Raw genomic sequence first — 19,180 nt, forward strand, 5'->3', positions numbered from 1 at the left:
AGCTATGGAACGATTATACATCACATTTTAAATAAAACCTAGACTATATTTTTCCAATTATAATATAATACAAATATTTTATAATAATCAACTGTTTCATGTATTTAACATCTACGATCACACTTTTGGACGGATTCCGTTAACTCCATTGCATGTTCATTATATTTAACTATTCTCCTAGCAGTTCCTCAATATCATCCTCTTTATCAGAACTTTCTTGTCGTTGTATTTTCATCTTATAACCAAGCGCTTCCAATACACCCACATTGTAATAATAAGTGAGATTAATTCCAGGTACTAAACGTTTCAATTCCTCTATACTAGCGCGTGCTTTATCAGTATCACCAATGTTGATATAATGCTGAGTAATCGTTGCAAATAAGTCACCACGGCGAACTGATTGTTCCAAATTTGCTCCTTGAGACTCAAGTAACTGACGCACCTGTTGCATTGCTGGACTAGTTTCTCCTCTATCAAGCAACCTGTAACAATAATTAATAATATTTCATTGATATACTCCTTAAGTTTCTCTACTATGTATGTATAAAGTAAATATACTTCTTAATATCGAGGTAACGCTTAACCGTTGCTATTCTATTGTTCACCAAATCCACTGCTCTTTTGTGGATATCATGGTCTCTCGGAGTAGATACTTTTGCTAAGCATCTGCTTGCTTGATTCAGGGCATCAAGAGCTTTTTCATAATTTTGGAATTCATCAATTTCTACTTGCGCACAAGCAACGTAGAAATTGGCCAATAGATCCATTGCTTTCCCTTTGGAATAAAAGTTAATTATATTCTTCAATACTTCTGGTTGATTTTGCCAATCTAATGATTGCAAATAATTCCCAGCCATGATATAGATCTCTCTTTGTCTGGAAACTTGAGCAAAGAAACAAATCTTTTCTGTATCACCAGATTTTAGCAAAGCTTTCATAGCTCTCAGTTTATTACCAGCTTGAGTGAACTTTTTGGTTGCTAAATGATAATTCCCTTGCTCAAAAGCTATTTCACCTATCCTTTCTAATATAGAGATTCGTATTTTTTCATGATCTACGTCATTGTCAACTTTGTCTAATGTCATCTTTTCAGCTAAATCTTCACTTAGTAAAATATTATGTTTTTGTATCAATTCCAAAGCTTCTAAGTATTTTCTTCCGGTTGCAAGTAGATCTACTGCTTTTTCAATCTGATCATTTTGAACGAAATAATCAGCGCATTTTTCTATCAAAGCAGGATCAGAATCTGCATTGACATCCATAATAATTAACTGTAAAGCACTATATTGTTTCGTCTTAAAGGCAATGTCCAGCGCCTTGTGCAATAAACCAGCTTTGTGATATAACAAAACTGCTTTATCCAACTGATCGTTTTCTTCATAGTACTTGGCAACATCTATCTGCCATTGCCTTGGAGCTAATACAGCCAAGGGCCATAGTTCTTCAAACATATCGTGTTCTTTGCACAGTCGAATTGCATTTGTGTAGGCTTTAGCAATGGTATAGAAATGAATAGCTTGTACCACATTATTTTTTGATTCATAGTGCGCAGCTAAGTGATACGCGGAAGCAGCATGATTAGTTCGCGATACCAATTCACTAACTTCGTCTTCTCTACCAAAATAACAGAGTAATCTGGTCATTGCTAGAGTATTTTTAGCTTGTTCATACAATTTCAATGCTCCTTCCATGTCTCCAGTTGATTCTATATACTGTGCATGCCAATTCTTTATTTCTGGGTCTTCAGAATTATTAAGATATGTTAATAGTTCCCTGGGTCTCACAAGCAACATCCTTGGTACTTCAAATCGGTGGCATTCTGCTTTAGTGTACATCTCTATAGCTTCCACTATTTTACCTTCTTGCTCGAGAGCCTTTGCGTAGTTGTAATAACTAGTTTTTTCGCAAATTTTATTCTCATTCTTTGCCAACTCTATAGCTTCTTTAAATTTATTACGCGCTTCAAAAAGCTTGCCTAGTAGATCCAATCTTTTCGCTTCGCGAAAAAGTCGTTCAGCATCATTATATAATCCTAATTCCACCGCTAATGTACCTACTTTGGCTTCCAAGTTTAAACTATCATCTTGCATAGCTTCTCTAAGAGCCCTGGCTGCTCTGGCTTGTTTCATGTGACCCAAGCACAAAAGCGCCATGTTCAATTGCTTCGTTTTCACGCACATTCTTGCTAAACTTTTCCAAATACCTTCATTTTTAATGGATTTAATCGACTTGAAAGCCTCCTCCATATTAGCAACGCTGATATGAAAACTGAAATCTAATACAGCTTTCTTTGTAACAGGATCACATAAACCTAGTTCCTCAAAATCTCTCATGAGCAATTTCGTTACTTTACTGGTCTTCTCTGTTGTTTTCTCAGAATTTAAAATAATGATATGTGGAGAATGAACACCTAGAACTCTACAATTTTCATCTTTAATTGGTTTAATATCCTGAACAACAATTCCATGATCCGATGTAGCAAACATTGATACCAAAACCACAGTAGCCTTTGAAACGTCGTAATCGTCTTCATTGTCTTGTTTTGAGGAGTACTTGGAGTCACGTGTCTCCAATTTTTGAGCTCGACATACTAATAATCTAGGATCTTCTGCGTCCCAACAATGAGCAGTAACCAATCTTCCTCTACATTTTACAGATAAAGCACCATCGTCTTCATCTATATCGTTAGACTCAGCAAAGTCGAACTCATGTATCTGATCACTTTCTATATCCCAGACGTACAAAATAGAACTGGGCATCAAGTTAGCCATTGCAACAGTGATAGACACGCAACGGCAATCAGCGTTGCACCGTGCCTCGATGATCTCAGCAAAATCACTGATCGCCTCATAAGTTGCCATTGCTCTGGTATGCAGCTTCGCTTCTCGTTTACTTAAATCCCAAATTTTTAAGATACCATTTAAAGATGCGACTGTTAAATATTGTCCAGTGAGATCCATAGTAATTGGTTCACCCTCTTCTGATAACGTGGGTAGCGTTTGAATGACATTACCCTCCATTGACCGTAATTGTATGACTACAGGAGTTAAAATGATCAAAGTGTGATCATAAATCAATAATTTCTCAGTGTCACAGCTGAAATTGGCGATTGCGGTAGTATACAAAGATGAATCATCGTGAATTTTATAGACCACAACCAGTCTACCAGAAGAAACAGCGATGTATTTTTTATTAACAGCAACAAGTTGCACTTGAATATCAGTTTTCAAAGTGTAATTCTGCTCATCGAATTCTATTAATATTTGACAGGGACTGAGTTGACTAGCACAAACACCATCGTTATATGTAGCGCACATTGGTTGTTGATATAATATAAAAACGTTAGTAATACAATTTACGGCAAGAAGTGGACTCCTTAAGAAAAAAGCACCCCATGTAAGCTGTTTTACTGTTCCATGTATGCTACAAGATTCTGGGACATTGGGCCAACCGTTTTCATCGCAGTCCGTTTCAATTTTACGTCTCCATAAATAAATCGTTCCCAAGTTTGTTCCAGCAGCCAAAGTACCTGTACAATATTGAAGTTAACAATTGAATAATGTATTCCTACATAAGTTACATTGTAAGAAAAATGTTTGTTACCGTTATTTTTACAAAAAGCTATGCTTGTGCAGATTTCCTGTGGAGTAGCCATGTTCCCAGTGGATGAATCTGGCGGAGATAATACGTAACTATCACTAGTGTGAAGATCCCAACAGCGAACACCCAATTCTCCTGTAAGAATCGCTAAAGTATTTGCTCCAGCCCAACACATTGCTGGACCAGTTCTCAATATGTCGTATCTACTGCTAAGTCTCACCTCAACAAAGAACAGTTTCATGAAATTTACATATTAGATTATAGCAAAATAATAAATAAAAAAAGTGTAGTTACTTTTGTTAATTCGGTCAGTCGGCCAGTAATAGGATCTGTCTGAAAATGTGCTATATTTAAACCTTCTGTCATAACAACTAGAGAATCTCTAGTTGGATGGTGCAATAGGAACTGTAATGCAGCACCATTCGTATTCAGGATTTCTGTGCACTGGCCTTGGTTATCAACAAAGTATATTAAACCACTAGTGGTTCCAATATAAAAGGCATGGTTTTCTCTTTGCGTTACAACTGTTGTGGGTGCAGCTGTCCTGGGACGCCAAGAGCTGAACATATCTAATGCTCTTTCATCTCCTGCAACTGCAGCTTTTGCTAGACCACTGAAAGCAGTATAAGTTCTATAATTAATTTTGTCAATATATATTATATATTAGTTTTATATCCACCTTATATCTATCATTGATTTTGGTGGAATAGTTTTGAATACTATTTGTGCAAAAGAATCTTTCAGTTCATGATGAAACATCATTAACAATTGACCTCTTGAGTCAATTTTCCAACCAACTATGGATCCAGCTGAATCTGCTGACACCAATCTTCCCCCATGTTGACTCCATTGCAGAATTGTAATAGGATCATGATGTGGTGTGACTACTAAATTAAATTCTGTGCTACCAGTATCACCTGGCCATATCTAAATGATAATTTATGGTAATATATTTTCTCTTCCATCATTCTGGAGCATTCTTATTAAATTTAAATGATTACTAACCCGCAATTCTCCGCTTTCCCATCCTGCTGCAAGCCATCGCTTCTCTGGATGCCATCCAAGACCAGTCACTTGAGCTACTGAATGTTTAGGTGATTCTACATCCTGAGTAGGTTCTCCCTGATCGTCATAAATTGTCACGAAACCACCCTTATCCTGAGAATACGCTGCGACAGCCAGTAGTGGATAATTTGTATGCCAAATTGCGTGAGTACTGATAGAAGCTGTTTCCGGATTTTGTACGCGCGTATCGAAGTAGAGCGACATTATTTTATTCTTACTATCAGTATTGATGTCATAAGTAACACCTAAACTGACATAGCTGTTTCCAAATTTATTAATAAAAACTACTTTTTCAAAAAAATGGATTTTTGCAACTATGTATTCATTAATTCTTCCTAATGCTTATTTTTGTAAAAAATACTTTAATCGTGTTACTGAAAACTTTAATATACATAAATGTTAAATAATAGCTTGATATCTGTTAAAAATGTTGATTAACATCAAGTTTACTGTCAGCTGTCACATTTGACAACTCAGAACTAGTTTACAAAGTGTTGCCATAGCAATATGAAAGCCTAACGCCATCTCTTGTATTATCAATTTAAGCACTTACTACCATCTATTAGGAATTAATAGAAATGCTTAAATACCGGGAACATTTAAAAAAATACACATCGTTTCTTGTACTCTTTATTAAGAACAAACATATATATAATATACAATTATATAATTATATTCTACTATAAACTATTACGAAATCACTACCCTATAAGCTCGACTCAAATTTCTTCATATTAAGTACTTGATCTTCAAGAATAGCTATTCTCTAAAATTTGTAATAACCATTATTATTATCTTATTGCGCATATTTTTAGATTATTTTTAAATAAAATTTACGGCGCTCAGTACCATGAGATACTCCTGAATTTTAGATTCTGACATTGCTTCTGTTTCTGCCAAAAGCGTTTTATATCGCTCCTCTAATATAGAAACTATATTATCCACTTCATTTTGCTTCTTTATACTCAGAGATGTGTACAATTCATTTTTTTGTTTTTGCAGTTGTAAATGCAAGGCTTTTATTTCCATATCTTTATTCTATGATATAATACATGAAGTAGAACTAATTCTTAGTAATATAATATCTTAATTAATTTACCTTGATGATATGTGATAGTTTCTTTTCATAATCGTACTCGAGTCTCTCCTTCGATTTTTCTAGTTTTACAACAGCCTTTTTCAAAGTAGAAACTTCAGACATTAAATTTTGATTTTGTTTTTGAGTTTCATGATCCATTTCGATTCTCATTTTATTTAATTCTCCTTTCATCATTGTATATTGTTCAACTATCATTTTCTGTGATTTATCTTCCTGAGAGGAATACAGTACTAGTCAATAATATATTTAAATATAAATGTATTGAAATATTCTATGATTTACAAAGAAATACATCTCTAAACTTCATTTCTAATTTCATTTCTAAATTTTGTATTTTATTAGTCAGTAATTCAATTTCTTCCTTTCTTCCTGCATCCTTCTTTGATGATTCTATATCTCTTTTTTCAAGTAAATCTTGTTTTAATTGTAATTCTTTATTCTTCTCTTTTGTAAATGAATCAAATCGTTCACATATCATCTTTATTTTATCTAACCATTGTTGTTCCACTGCTTTACTTTGCTCATCCTTCAAAATATATCTTACAGTTCTCATTTTACAAATAAAGATTCTACTTCTTACCTTACCATGGCTGATTTGTTCCAACTTTTTATCTATTACAGCTACAGTATGGTCCAGAGCCTCATTTCTCAATCGAGACTCGTCCAACTGTTGTTTTAAATCAGTAAGTTGTTTCACTACTATGAAATGATATTCTTGAACAGCCTCTTTGTAACTTTCATCCATAGAATTTTTCAATTGTTCCATCTCTTTCAGCCTTTAACAATTTATAAACATTTAAGACTTATTGCTTCATCAAAATTACATTTAATGACATACTAACTTAGCTTTTAAAGTAGTGACATCAGTAGTTAATTGACTAATACTTGAAGATAAGTAATCATTCACGTTTCTGTTGCGATTTTCTGGGTATTTTAACAATTGATTCCTTAGATATTCATTTTGAGCCTGTAATTCTGCAATAATGGTTCTCAGTGTATCAATACGCCGCTCATAGGTTTTTAATCGACTTTTTGTTTTACTGTACTTTGATCATAATTCATAGCATGCAAACATTGATTCACTCTCGTGACGTCCATCATACGGTGTTTCAATGACGCTTTACTTCGCTGGTGTTGAGTACATTTTGCATGTGGCTTTAAATAAGTATGGTGAGATCTCATGGTATAGTCTGATAAGTTACTTACAGATGAGCTAATACAGACCTGTATTACATGTTAATTATTCTTTAATTACAATAAATTTCATAAATCGTAATATAGGTACCATATGATACGACTTAGGTAATGGTAGAAGAAATCCATTAGGTGGAGGTCTACTGAAAACTCCTCCAACATGTCCTGTCTTTAACTGCCTGAATAATTCCGTGAGATATTCGTTTCTTAAACGACGTTGCGAAGTAACAGCATTTAATTTATTAAGCCAAACTTTGCATAATTTCGCACTTTCAGTAGATGTTAATGCTAAAACAAAAGGTCTAACACGTGCTAGAGTTTCTTTGAAACATTCGTCCAATTTCATAGCTTCTTCCTCATTATACTCTCTAATTTTTGGCATATTCTTTTATATCTGCCACTATTTCACTTGCTTGGCCAAAGGTAATATTTCAGAAAAATTAGAGCAAGACATTTTTTGACAAGTCTTTGCCTTTTAACTGAACGCCGCTTTTGTTTTTAACTGGATTATGGATACAAATCCGCAGTGGCCATGGATCGTAGAAAAAGGTGAAAAATGAACGCAAAATATTTTTTTTCTTTTTCATAATTGAGATTATTTCAAAAGTAATTTGAGTCGTACAAAACAAAATCACATGTTACGTGATTATTACGTACACACATATAAGTATTTAGTCATATCCATTATTAGTTATTATTATTTTGAATTATAATTTATCTAAGTTCAATCTGTCACTGTATTTAATAAATAGTGTATTAGAGTGACGAGTATGTTCCAAACAGACTAGTTTAAAAGTTTAGTAATAAAAAAGAATCTATGAGATATATTAGGTATTGCATACAATTTTTTTATAGCTGATCAATATAAGTTTTGAAAAATTTCCAAAGAGATATCTCTAAATCGAGTACAAAAAATATTTGCACATACTATGGATATAAGAAACGCAGATAGTTAGAAGCATATGTGATAAGCACAATAGCCAAGAAATATGGTCATTGAGCTTAATTACATTACAATAATCCTTTCATAGCCAAGTATCACAGAACAGCTCACAAAATGACAAAGCTCAGTGACAATCATTGTCATAAGTTCGTTCGTCCTTAAGCCAAGTATTAAAATAATCATTCCTTTTCTTATAAAATTATATCCTGTGCATATCGCACGGAGTATCACTTTTTAATATCTACTTTTACTTCGCTACACCTACTTACAAGATAAAATTTTACAATTTACTAAATAGTTTCGTACTTTTCATCAGCCTATCGTTCCGTATTCGTCTCCTGTATTGAAGTTGGTCATTGAGATCTAAAGCAGAAATCTGCAAATACTTATTTAAAATACTAAACTCGACTATTTATCTTGATTTGATTCTCCGTGGTTTGTTTTAATTCCATAAGCTTCCCTTTAATGGGCTGAATATTTGTACCTATCCATTCATCGATCATTGATGGAAAGAAAATGCTTTCCATCTGAAATCTTAAATATCCTTCTAAGGAAGATAATTCTAATAGTAGTCTGGAAAAAATATTTTCGATTTTATATTATTTTTGTTCAAATTACTCTGAAAATAAATCAACTTACTCTGTAAAAGCGGGCACTAGATTTTCTAACTGCATAGGGTTTGTGTAATTATTTGCAACTTGCCACGGATTCATCCATGTGGATATTCTGCAAATTTAATATACAATACTAGGTACTGTGGAATATGAGAAATCAAATATCATAATAGCATTTCTTACAACTCAACTTATACTTACTGCTCACTGGAAATAATATTATGAAATTTAGTTCGAAAATTTAAAAACCATTCTACTCCTACTGCAACTTGCCATCCAGGGAAAAGCAAATTGCTAGGTATTGGAGCAGGTCTTGGTTGTGGCGTTATATGCAAAGGATGATCTATATATCCTAAATTCTTAGCGACTTGATTGTGAATTTGTTCAGAATAACCATGGAGCCAGACTTTCAAGCATAATGCTAATGATGGTATTGCAGTAGGCAATAATTCACATAATGTTGCATAATGATCATACCTAAAATCGAAAATCGATAAAATTCATTTAATCGTGAATTTGAAAAAAAGAATTACCTTGACCACCCAGTGAATACTGTTCCTCGAAATTCATGAACTTTATTCACATGTATACCTAATTCTTCTAACCATTTTTCATGATTGCTTATATGGTGTCTTATAATCGGTACATGTTGGGAAGATCCAGTAGCACCTTTAAATGCAGTAGCCGCCCAAATATGGGGAAAAACTGCAGTATACTTATCCCACAGTTCTAATAAATATTACTTATGTAGTATTACAATAACAAAATATGGTAAAATTAAATAATAGAAGCCTTACCATGAGGTAGAGCAAAGTTATCCCTGGGATTATAGTGCCAGATCATAGGTTCCACATACTTCCCGATGTAATGATCTGAAATTTATAGGAAATGCTTTTATGAAATAATATGTGACATGAAATAATATGAATAAATTATCGAGATACCGTTCAAAACCTGTAAATCTATCGTTCTTAACATATCATCCCATATGATAATCTTTAAGTAGGGATATGTTTCTTGTACATATTGTGCAATAGCCAAAATATGTTCCAGGTACAGAGATGGTTTTCCGTATTTGCTAGATGCAGCACGTTTTATACAAACTGAGCAAAGACCTAAATGCCAAACTTCATCTGCACCTATGTGCAAATACTGTATGTCTGGATGAAAACTAACTATTTGACGAATCAAAGTCTTTACCAAAGACAATGTTCTTGGATTAGATGGACAAATTGAGCTTGGAAAGTGCTCCACTTCTCTCAAAGACCTCCATTCATCATGTTTTAAAACAAACTGCAATCATTTTAATATTAATTTCCAAATATTTATAAATTTTACAATTTCAGTCTAACTTTAGATACCTCCATATGACCAAATGTTTGTACTAATGGAACAACTGCTAAACCACAGTCTCCTGCAATTTGTAGGATATGTCTGGCCTCCTGAACCGTATATCCACTGATTAAACTGCTTAATCCATTGCTTCCTATATGAGAAAGCTCTCGATTGTATGGAAATGTGTCTTCCCATTCCAATAAAAGTCCAGTGGCACCCCATGTCCTTAATAATGGGAACAACTGCAATATTAATTACGAATTTTTAATAATTAGACTATTACTGATTGTTTTACTAAAAATCAAAATATCCAAACGTTATGCCGATAAGATATTATATACAGTGATAACTACGTATATATATATGACGGTATGCATATATGAAAACTGTGCCGTGTTACGCATACGAGCTCATTTAGAATGCAGATGTTTATCATATATGAAAAAAGCATCGATCATATGGAAAAACCAAATGCCAATAACATTTGAAAAGCTGTGGAAAAAAAGTGGAACACCATTATAATTGTTTTTAAATGACATTTTTATCAGAGAAGAAATACAGAGTGTAAACAATACGATTTGTTTATTCGGGTAACAGACCTTTTCGAAATAACAGACTCGCGGCGGAGCACCCTTGAGATCTAAGTGAACTAGCCTACAAAAGAAAGAACAAAATTCTGTGATGCGACACTTACTTAATTGAAAGTTTTTTGAATATTTATGCGAACCGATCGGCCGTTTACCTGTGAGAGCCGAACGTCAAGGCGTCCATCTTTCCTCCATTACTACAACGTTAATTGAAGAGAATATGGTATTAAATTCTAATTAACATTTTGACTTCAACAGATTTTAAGAAATATTTTTTTATTCTTTACCATCCATCTAATACTCTTATTGTTTCGATATGTATTATGTATTTCTTTAATCTACTATGCGCAGGTCAGGATTTCAATTTGAACTTTGATTATCTCGAACGATATAGATAACAAATTTATCCGAAAATCTTGTTTAGTAGTCTAATACGTAATTATAATTCAACGAAAAATAGATTTTACTATAATCATATTATATATAGATTGCTTCGAAATCATAATAAGATTGCATCATGTGTGATAAACTTATCTGTTATCTCTGTGTTTAGTATTTGATACAATTGATAGCAATGTTTAACTTTTAATTGAAACACGCAGCAGTGTATACAAATTAGGAAAAGTTGGAATGAATAAAAAAGAAATAAGTTTTCGACGAAATATATCTTTATTTCTGTATACATTTAATTCAGCCTTATACAAAATGTTAGAACTGCACGCGTAATATGAACTTCCAAACGTATAGTACTATTGGTCATGATACATCATGAGAGTTGACGCCCAAGTGCAGTTATTACGACGCATACAATGATGTAATTTTACATTTTTCTTCATACATTCCCCCCGTACTTTATTAAATAAAGTTAAGCATTTTGTTGTTTTCGTACTTAATTACACATTGAAACCTCTTTTGCGGACTTAACAATTCAACAGAATATCGTATATTCTTGTCACGTACATACATATAGGTAAATTGTTCTTGAGTAAAACATCGTTATTAGATCGACACAATACAATATGCATATGTCTACGATCTTATCCCACGGATGATGTTCGGACATTGTCATCAATAGTTATTCTAGTTTACGTGTGTTTGTGGAAATATTATCAAACATTTCATTAATGAACACAATAATAGAAATCCATCACAAAATAGGGAACTACTACAACTATAAGCACGCAATTATGAACTACAAGTGCAATGAACACTTGGCACTTTTTGCAGGGTCTGTCATCCAGGAAATTAACATAATATTATTGAAAGCTCTATGCACGATTCTTTTTAACAGTTTCTTTCTTTCGCTCGAAATTCATTAAGTTCTAAATTAGTCTATCTTTTGTTCTTAAGAAAAAGAAAAACGGCCAACCAGAAAGAAATTTATCAAATAGTGATTTTTGTTTTATTATACACAGTCGTGCGAAGTAATTCGCTTGTATATGGATAATATTATCCCTCTTTCTTGCTATATGTTATTTCGTTTGTACAAAATTGAATCACCAAGGGATGACTTACACGAGGAATCATGTGAATAAAATGGTGGCTCCTTAATTTAATCTTTACTAAAGATCAAACTTATTAATTAGAATACTCTCGAATCGTGTGACCCATCCTTGGTGTCTCATGTATACAAGTGTCAGGACAGGAATATAATAACAGTCAGCGATATACAAAAATGCGATCGGTCGTTTAAAAAAATTGAGCTAATCTTAAAATTACACTTATGTTACTTTAGGACACGAATAGAGAAATCGATCACCGTGTGCGCTAGCCTAGATTTCGTCAAACACAACTAAGACAACGGTGGAAAGAGAAAATAGAACATAATAGAACGAACACAATTCTTTCACATTTTTCGCATTTCGAAAGTAGATAATTAAAGATTAACATAACAAATATCTACGTTAACAGAGCGACATCCAGCCGATCTTGACTATTTCTTTAACAGTGATTAGTTTCTAGTTTATTCTTGATTTTTCAATCATGCGACTAAAACATAATAATATAATCATTCGTCAAAATTCTCTTCTCTAATTTCATTGAAAGTATCTCCATTCATAACCACTTCCTAACGGCACCACTTCAAACGAAAGTTCGAAATTCCATTTTTGAGGCCTTTGTTTCACTATTCTTATTTCCCATCGCATAGATTATGCACACTCGACCGACAAGCGAGTTCGCATGTGTCGGACACATGAAGCAGTTTCCAGAGGGGAATAAGCTGCTCATAAAGTTCCCTTTTTTTAAAATGCTAAAGAAAACTTAAATCTATTTTTCATAATTCATCGTGATAAATAAATTAATTATATAATCTAAAGTTTTACACCTTGGTGTTTCGACCATACTCCAAAATTTGTTTATGATAAAAAAGGAGATACCTGAAAAGGAAAGCTTTTTTCACTGGATCCTTGGTAATGATACTGATGGCACTGTAACCAATGCCATGAACTCACCCTTCGCTAGTCAAGACGTCTTTTAACCTTGCTCTTGTGATCAAATGATCATCACATTTAAACCATTGATCTCTCTGCTGCCGTATGAAGGCAGTGTAATGTCCAGTCTCCAAAGATCCTTCATGATTTATTACCGCGAATAGAGAATATCTATTGTCGCTGAACGCCATATCTTCCCCATTCTTTGGCAGTCCATCTATCATTGCACTGTTGTTGTTGCCGTTCCGTCTATGCGACATGAATGGAGTCATATCTAATTGTTCTGGAAACGAGATGAACGTACAGATCTTCTTGTCCTGTATACTAGAGTGCTCGAATCTTTTTAAATGAAAGCTGGCCACGATAGGGAGTTGCTTCATAGTCAATTGCTTGGTACTCTCTTGATACGTCTGACAATTGCTACACTTTATTTTTGCGCTAGATCCCAAGTGTTCAGCCCGCGTGAACCTTTCCAAACAATCTAATAACGAGGTAGGAGGACCAGAACTATCGGAACCTGATGCGCTAGCCGCTGGACCCAAATCCAAAGATATGTCCCAGAATGGATCTATCGTAGTAGACACCCCACTAAAAAGTTATTACATCAATACAGATTCTTACACAATGCAAGACATCAAAATCGTACTATGCATTTCGATCGTACTTGCACGCCTGACAAACCACATCACTCTGAAGTCCACCAGTAAAGATCTGATCAATGATACAGTTACAGTGATGTGGATTATCTTTTACTAAGATGGGTGCTGCTTCACAATGCCTATGTAGAACATCGAGCGTGGCTATAAAGAATTCATGGGCATCCTGCTGTTCATAACCTGCTAAATGTCTAGCATGTGTCCAGATCAAATGGAGAAGCTTATGAAGCGTCAGCGGTGCTTTGCTACCCGAGTAAAATTCCTGAAAAAGATGGGATACTTCACAGACCAGGCAACGTGTTGGCTGTGGACAGTGATGTCGGTCAGCAAGAAAGTAATCTCTCAACAGTGGTGTGTGTATGAGAGCTTGTACTATGCAGTTCATGAAACATGTACTTCCAAGATTTATAAGTCCTCTTAAACCTACAAACGTACAGTATTAATTAATATACGTTACATTTGATGTATATTTGCACATCTTACCTATGGTAGAATTTTCGACCACGCGCCTTCTGCGTGGATGTTTTCTCAATAATTCCGCCTCTATCTGTGTTGGTTCCCATGATCTATAAAATTCTCCAAAGCTCAATGACTTTGCAGATTCACTCCACTGTGCTTTAGCAACGGCTAATAGCTCTCTATCATATACATAATCCCCACATTGGAAGCACAAGATATTTCCATAACAAAGATCAACAGCTGCAACATAAAGTAAAATATATAATAAAAATATTTGTTGAACAGATTACCCTATTCTATATACAATTACCTATACAATCTATGTATAATTACCTAAAAAATGCTTTTTCGTCTTTGCATGTTCTTGTATATGACCTTTTACATAGCAGCCAAAGAATATACAATGAAGACAAGAATGTAGGCGATCTTTATATGTCTTACATGTGTGACATAAACAACTAACAGCCTAAAAATATAGAAATCATTTATTTATTGTATCAGACAAGAAAGATGATAAATATATTACTCAAGCTTCTTATACAGATTAGATAAAAGTATTGTTCCAGGAAAGAAATATCAGATACGATGCTAAAGTTTATTTAATAAAACATCATTATGATTACATCGGGCTAGAAGCCGATGCAAATATTCATTGACCCTACGGTACTAGTACAATCATAAATCTATGTACCGTTACTTTACGTGAGTAGCAAATGTGCTAGAGCTTTATACCGACAGAGTAAGTCTATACGGCGGCCATTTTTAAATGCATCTTCACAGAAACCGTCCATATAATACAAATACTACGTCTTCTATCTTCGTTTACACAAACTTACGCAAAGAATTTCATTTAGTTTTTCTAATACACTATTTTTCCAAAAATTACTTTAAATTGACAATCATTTTCCAAACAAACTACTTCGCTTTGAAGTACAAAACAGTCTTATAAAAAATAATAATAAAAGACTATTTAAAGGGAAGAGAAAGAAAGGAAAGAAAAAAGGAATTTTCAAATAATTATTATTATATACTTGATAAGTTGAATAACAAGGAACAAATAAAAAGTGATATACTCAAAATGGAAAACGAAGAATAATTTTCAAACAAAAGTTATAATAACAGATCAAATTGGTAAACAGACATCCCATATCCGCAAATACTTGAAAATAGAAACATCGTTTCCGAAGTTCAATAAAAACAATATGCACCGATTTGCACATTGGGTTGTCACTCTGTTTAGAATTTGCATAGTCCATGACTTAAGATCGCGAGTGGCATTGTAAACGACAAAGAAAGAGAATGCTGTCGTTCCTCGCAACATCGTAAAGGTCCCACTAATTTCTCATTTTCCACGTCATTTTTTGATCACGTATCAAATAAACAAACTATAAATTAACGCTGCATGATGGAAAATGAGAAACAGATGAGAAACATTACAAAACATAGAAAGCATAGGTGAAAACGAAAGACAGAAAGAGAGTAAGAAAAACAAAGACAGAACCTTGACCACGAATCACGTAAGAAAAAGATAGTCGCACCTTTCTTACGCGTGCCTCGGTCGACGTGCTGGTCACAAAATAGGAGTGTATCACTTTGTATGGCTGGATACCCTTGGCTGCTTTGAAATTATTCAAGTGTATGCAGCCATGGTCGCTCATCTCAGGCTGGCGTGAGCGACGCTGCAGTGTCTCCTTTTCTTCACCCTGGTGATAAGCGTACAAAAACTCGCTAGTTCGCCGGCCTTTTTCCAAACTAACCACCACCGGGACGGCGACCACGACGATGAACTAAAGAAGTCTAACCACTGACGCGGCGCAGCAGACAGCAGCAGACCGTCGAGGACGAGCAGAACTACGTGGAGCTGTCGATTGACGGCAGCAGCAGCAGCGGCGACGACGATGACGACGAAGACGACGGAGCCTACTCTGTGCGGGGCGTAGCACGCTGGCCTTGGCAGGAGCGCGCGTGTCGTTGACATGGAAAACCGCGTGAGCCTTGGAAAAAAAGAGCGCAAGGGTTGCTCGTGTAGCAGTATCGTAGCCAGTCGATCGCTGTCACACTACGACACCGATCTGTCCCCTGATCCTGCTAGAGGCAGACGGCCCAGGAGAAGAGCAGAGTCAGGGATCAAGATACAAACGCGTGCCAACGACTGAAATCGAAATAAACACGATAATTCTTTATAATACCGAAAAACAGGCGAATCACTGATATTGAAACGTTGAGACTCTTTTTTATAGAAAAAGTAACACTTAGAATCTTACGAATCTCCGTACCCACGTTTTTGACACCCGGGTGCGCACAAACACCAGCCGGTCACTGCAGGCGCCGCCGGTACAAGCCAGCCCCTCTTTACCCCCACCGCCAGTCATGGAACGTTGTCAGGGACGAGCTTCTTCTGGGTGCCACGGGTTCTTTAATTTTTCTGTCATTTACTAATATTTAATAAGGGAATCGCGAGAAAATGGAATGTGTTACAAATATTTGTTAAAGGTTAAATCGGAAATTTATGGGGATGTCGAATGAGATTTCGTGATGAGGTTGGCTGATTTATAACGCAGTATGTAATTGGTGGATCGCACGTGATTTCGAGAATCGAAATCAAGAACGGTCGGATATCGGAATAACAGACTTCTGCCAAGAAACGGTTCATGTAGATTTACGTAGTAATTCGTGATTGGCTATTAGCATCTCCTTTTTCAAATTGAATCATTCGCAAGTTTAAACAACTGTTTTCGTTACGTGTTTCACAAAGCAGAAATTGATGTGCAGAGATTTGGTAATAAATGAAGTAAATATAGACTAGATGTAAGTAAACGAATATCGTGTAAATCCATTATGTATTTTTTTATTGTAGATAATAATATATATAAACATTTGGATGACATTTAGATGAGAGTTGTATAGAATTCTATTCTTCAGTATTTTCGATAACAGGCGCTTGCTAAACCTTAAAGTTTATAAAAGGTACGATTTTATTTATAAGTAGGATATTTATACAAATTCATATTTTCATCAAGATAAATAAAAAAATGGAGTCTAGAAAAAATTGTAAAATCACCTTTTCCTGCTATGTTTTTCTTAAACTTCGCATATTTCTTAAATTTAATTTAATTTGAATATTTATATGAGAATCAGGATTTGTAGGAAATCCTTTTGTGTTCTTGTAATTCTTTTTCAAGGGACTGCAAGTAACTGTATACGTCCCTGAAGTCTCTGCTTTCCTAACCCCTCTTACCCTAAAGTAACAGCTGCGCATGGTATACATACATTACATACATACATCCCTTTGGAATCGCATTCCCGGTAGCTCGCAAAAGCAAGACCGCTAACTGATAATTCCTTCGTTGCGTGACCCATCCAGATTTAATGCTATTCTACAGCTTCATTGTCTATCAACGATGGTGTATCAATCAGATTAGATTCCGATTAGATTCTAATCTCCTAACCTCAACAAGGATCAATGATTCTATACACTCTTGTGATTACTTCTTCAAAGGATATAATTTCATTTCAATACATATGTATATAAAGATTTTGTATCATGTTCTTTTACAAAATTTATCACTATACATGTCACTAGAGTAACGTGTTAGAATTTTTAGAAGAAGTTTTGCATAATAAATAAATCAGTTTAGTACTAGGTATTTATTTATTCTATTTTTTTCTATATTTATCTATGCTTATATGTATGTTTTCGTGAACTATTGAAGATTTCATTAATCCGATTTTACAAATTGAATCTGCTATTATCGACTGTACCAAGTCAGATAAAACAGAATACTCAGAGTCATCTATTAAGATACTTAGAAAACAACTAGCGCTCGTTCGACAGAACAGAACTGAAGTTTGAAATTGTTCTATATTTTTAAGTACATGTGTACTGTATATATATATTCATATTTGTTTATTTAGACTAATGTGTAATCAGTCAGCTATATATCAAATATAACTTCAGTTTTAAGCTAAGAGTAACAAAAGCGATACAATACCTTATGATGTAGCATCATCTATATGTCCAAAATTTCGTTTACGTCATAATTTCATTTGAAATTTTATTGCTGATGCATCAGACATATTTCCTAGGGTTTTTTATTTCCTGAGACATTGACATGAATGGAACTTTATTATAATTAACAGCTAAAAATAGAGCTTAGAAATACTATTATAAGAAGAGGCAGCAAAAATATGATGAGGTATTTATTCAGAAATTATTTATGAGTTAATTATATAACGCATAATGGAGAGTGGCTGAAAATAACTACTGTTAACATCTATCTCTTTATTAATAAGGCATAATTTACATAAGCACTATACAATAGCAGTACTACATTCTTCTAAAACACACAGTAATAAAATCATTATCGATATGAATGGCAATGCATTTTCTATTTGAATCTGTGCCGCTATTCTACATAATGTATAGGGTGTTCCATCAAAAATGATCAATTCCACGTGAAAGATGAAATTCCTCCACGCGAATCTCTCATGTGATTTTGAAAAAATCCATGACCCGGATAGAAACAATCATTGTTTCCATTGGTAAAAATAGCATTTTCTGCTATAAATGCCACCGTATACACATTCCACGAATTTTCAAAATTCGTGCGAAACAATTTCGTTCTTCTGCGTTTTCACGTAGAATTATTACTCGTATCATTTATTAAAGAACTATCATTATAGCTATAGAAAATATATTAATCTTCTTAGTATACAGAGATTTACTAATATGTAGAACGACGTCGAAATAATGTAATTAACGTACTTTTGTTCCATTCCGTTTCGTTTCTCGAAAATCATTTAGCCGAGCATTATCGTCAAAGTAATTGTCATCATGCTACTGATTATCTAATGTGAACTTTTCCTTTGTAGGTTTAAGAGAATGGACTAAACAGGAAACGATTCTACAATCACACGTAAAGCGTTCCAGCCTGAAAGTCAGCTGTAATCGGGCTCAACTGAGCGAGACCCTCGACGAAACAAAACGAAACTTCAATCCAGCTTCTCTCGTAATAGAAAGCATACTTATAAATCTACAATCTACTATACGATAGAACCTTGCCGTGTACTGTCGACACCCGTCTTCGCAGTTAAAAGGCGGCTCTTGATTAAAATTCCGGAAGACTGGTCGATCATCGAAACCTTACGATCGTTAACAAATCTTTTATAATATTTTCTAATATCGTTCAATACTGG

The 19,180-nt window shown here is 34.3% G+C and overlaps 4 protein-coding genes across 8 annotated transcripts; all 4 read right to left on the reverse strand.

Moving 5' to 3' along the window:
- Window positions 1-25: 25 nt before the first annotated feature.
- On the reverse strand, window positions 26-5,171 carry LOC100645502 (intraflagellar transport protein 140 homolog). Of its 2 annotated transcripts, none has more exons than XM_003400800.4 (6): window positions 4,606-5,171; window positions 4,280-4,527; window positions 3,895-4,213; window positions 3,604-3,820; window positions 559-3,529; window positions 26-482 (listed from the first exon to the last, which is right to left on the reverse strand). In XM_003400800.4, exons 1-6 carry the CDS (start codon window positions 4,867-4,869, stop codon window positions 170-172), a joined length of 4,332 nt encoding a protein of 1,443 aa, XP_003400848.2. In that variant the 5' UTR covers window positions 4,870-5,171; the 3' UTR covers window positions 26-169. The 2 variants fall into 2 exon arrangements, with proteins under 2 accessions (XP_003400848.2, XP_048268265.1); XM_048412308.1 differs by having other exon boundaries at window positions 3,895-4,231.
- A 108-nt stretch (window positions 5,172-5,279) lies between these two features.
- LOC105666495 lies at window positions 5,280-7,007 on the reverse strand. Its single transcript, XM_048411728.1, has 4 exons — window positions 6,607-7,007; window positions 6,345-6,540; window positions 5,765-5,977; window positions 5,280-5,703 (listed from the first exon to the last, which is right to left on the reverse strand). The coding sequence occupies exons 2-4, from the start codon at window positions 6,528-6,530 to the stop codon at window positions 5,488-5,490; spliced, it is 615 nt and encodes a 204-aa protein (XP_048267685.1). The 5' UTR covers window positions 6,531-6,540; window positions 6,607-7,007; the 3' UTR covers window positions 5,280-5,487.
- A 337-nt stretch (window positions 7,008-7,344) lies between these two features.
- LOC100646200 (hexosaminidase D) lies at window positions 7,345-10,809 on the reverse strand. Of its 2 annotated transcripts, XM_048411727.1 has the most exons (10): window positions 10,593-10,625; window positions 10,450-10,504; window positions 10,204-10,342; window positions 9,877-10,092; window positions 9,460-9,808; window positions 9,313-9,387; window positions 9,049-9,244; window positions 8,717-8,992; window positions 8,541-8,627; window positions 7,345-8,474 (listed from the first exon to the last, which is right to left on the reverse strand). In XM_048411727.1, the coding sequence occupies exons 3-10, from the start codon at window positions 10,252-10,254 to the stop codon at window positions 8,300-8,302; spliced, it is 1,425 nt and encodes a 474-aa protein (XP_048267684.1). In that variant the 5' UTR covers window positions 10,255-10,342; window positions 10,450-10,504; window positions 10,593-10,625; the 3' UTR covers window positions 7,345-8,299. The 2 variants fall into 2 exon arrangements, with proteins under 2 accessions (XP_048267684.1, XP_048267683.1); XM_048411726.1 differs by lacking the exon at window positions 10,204-10,342 and having other exon boundaries at window positions 10,593-10,809.
- A 278-nt stretch (window positions 10,810-11,087) lies between these two features.
- On the reverse strand, window positions 11,088-16,561 carry LOC100650376 (ubiquitin carboxyl-terminal hydrolase 22). Of its 3 annotated transcripts, none has more exons than XM_012316256.3 (7): window positions 16,265-16,561; window positions 15,523-16,136; window positions 14,318-14,450; window positions 14,009-14,224; window positions 13,534-13,948; window positions 12,891-13,457; window positions 11,088-12,815 (listed from the first exon to the last, which is right to left on the reverse strand). In XM_012316256.3, the coding sequence occupies exons 2-7, from the start codon at window positions 15,640-15,642 to the stop codon at window positions 12,758-12,760; spliced, it is 1,509 nt and encodes a 502-aa protein (XP_012171646.1). In that variant the 5' UTR covers window positions 15,643-16,136; window positions 16,265-16,561; the 3' UTR covers window positions 11,088-12,757. The 3 variants fall into 3 exon arrangements, with proteins under 3 accessions (XP_012171646.1, XP_003400728.1, XP_012171645.1); XM_003400680.4 differs by having other exon boundaries at window positions 16,261-16,561; XM_012316255.3 differs by having other exon boundaries at window positions 16,249-16,320.
- Between the last annotated feature and the right edge of the window lie 2,619 nt (window positions 16,562-19,180).

Source organism: Bombus terrestris, chromosome 14 (genome assembly GCF_910591885.1).
Source record: "Bombus terrestris chromosome 14, iyBomTerr1.2, whole genome shotgun sequence".
Lineage (NCBI taxonomy): Eukaryota > Metazoa > Arthropoda > Insecta > Hymenoptera > Apidae > Bombus > Bombus terrestris.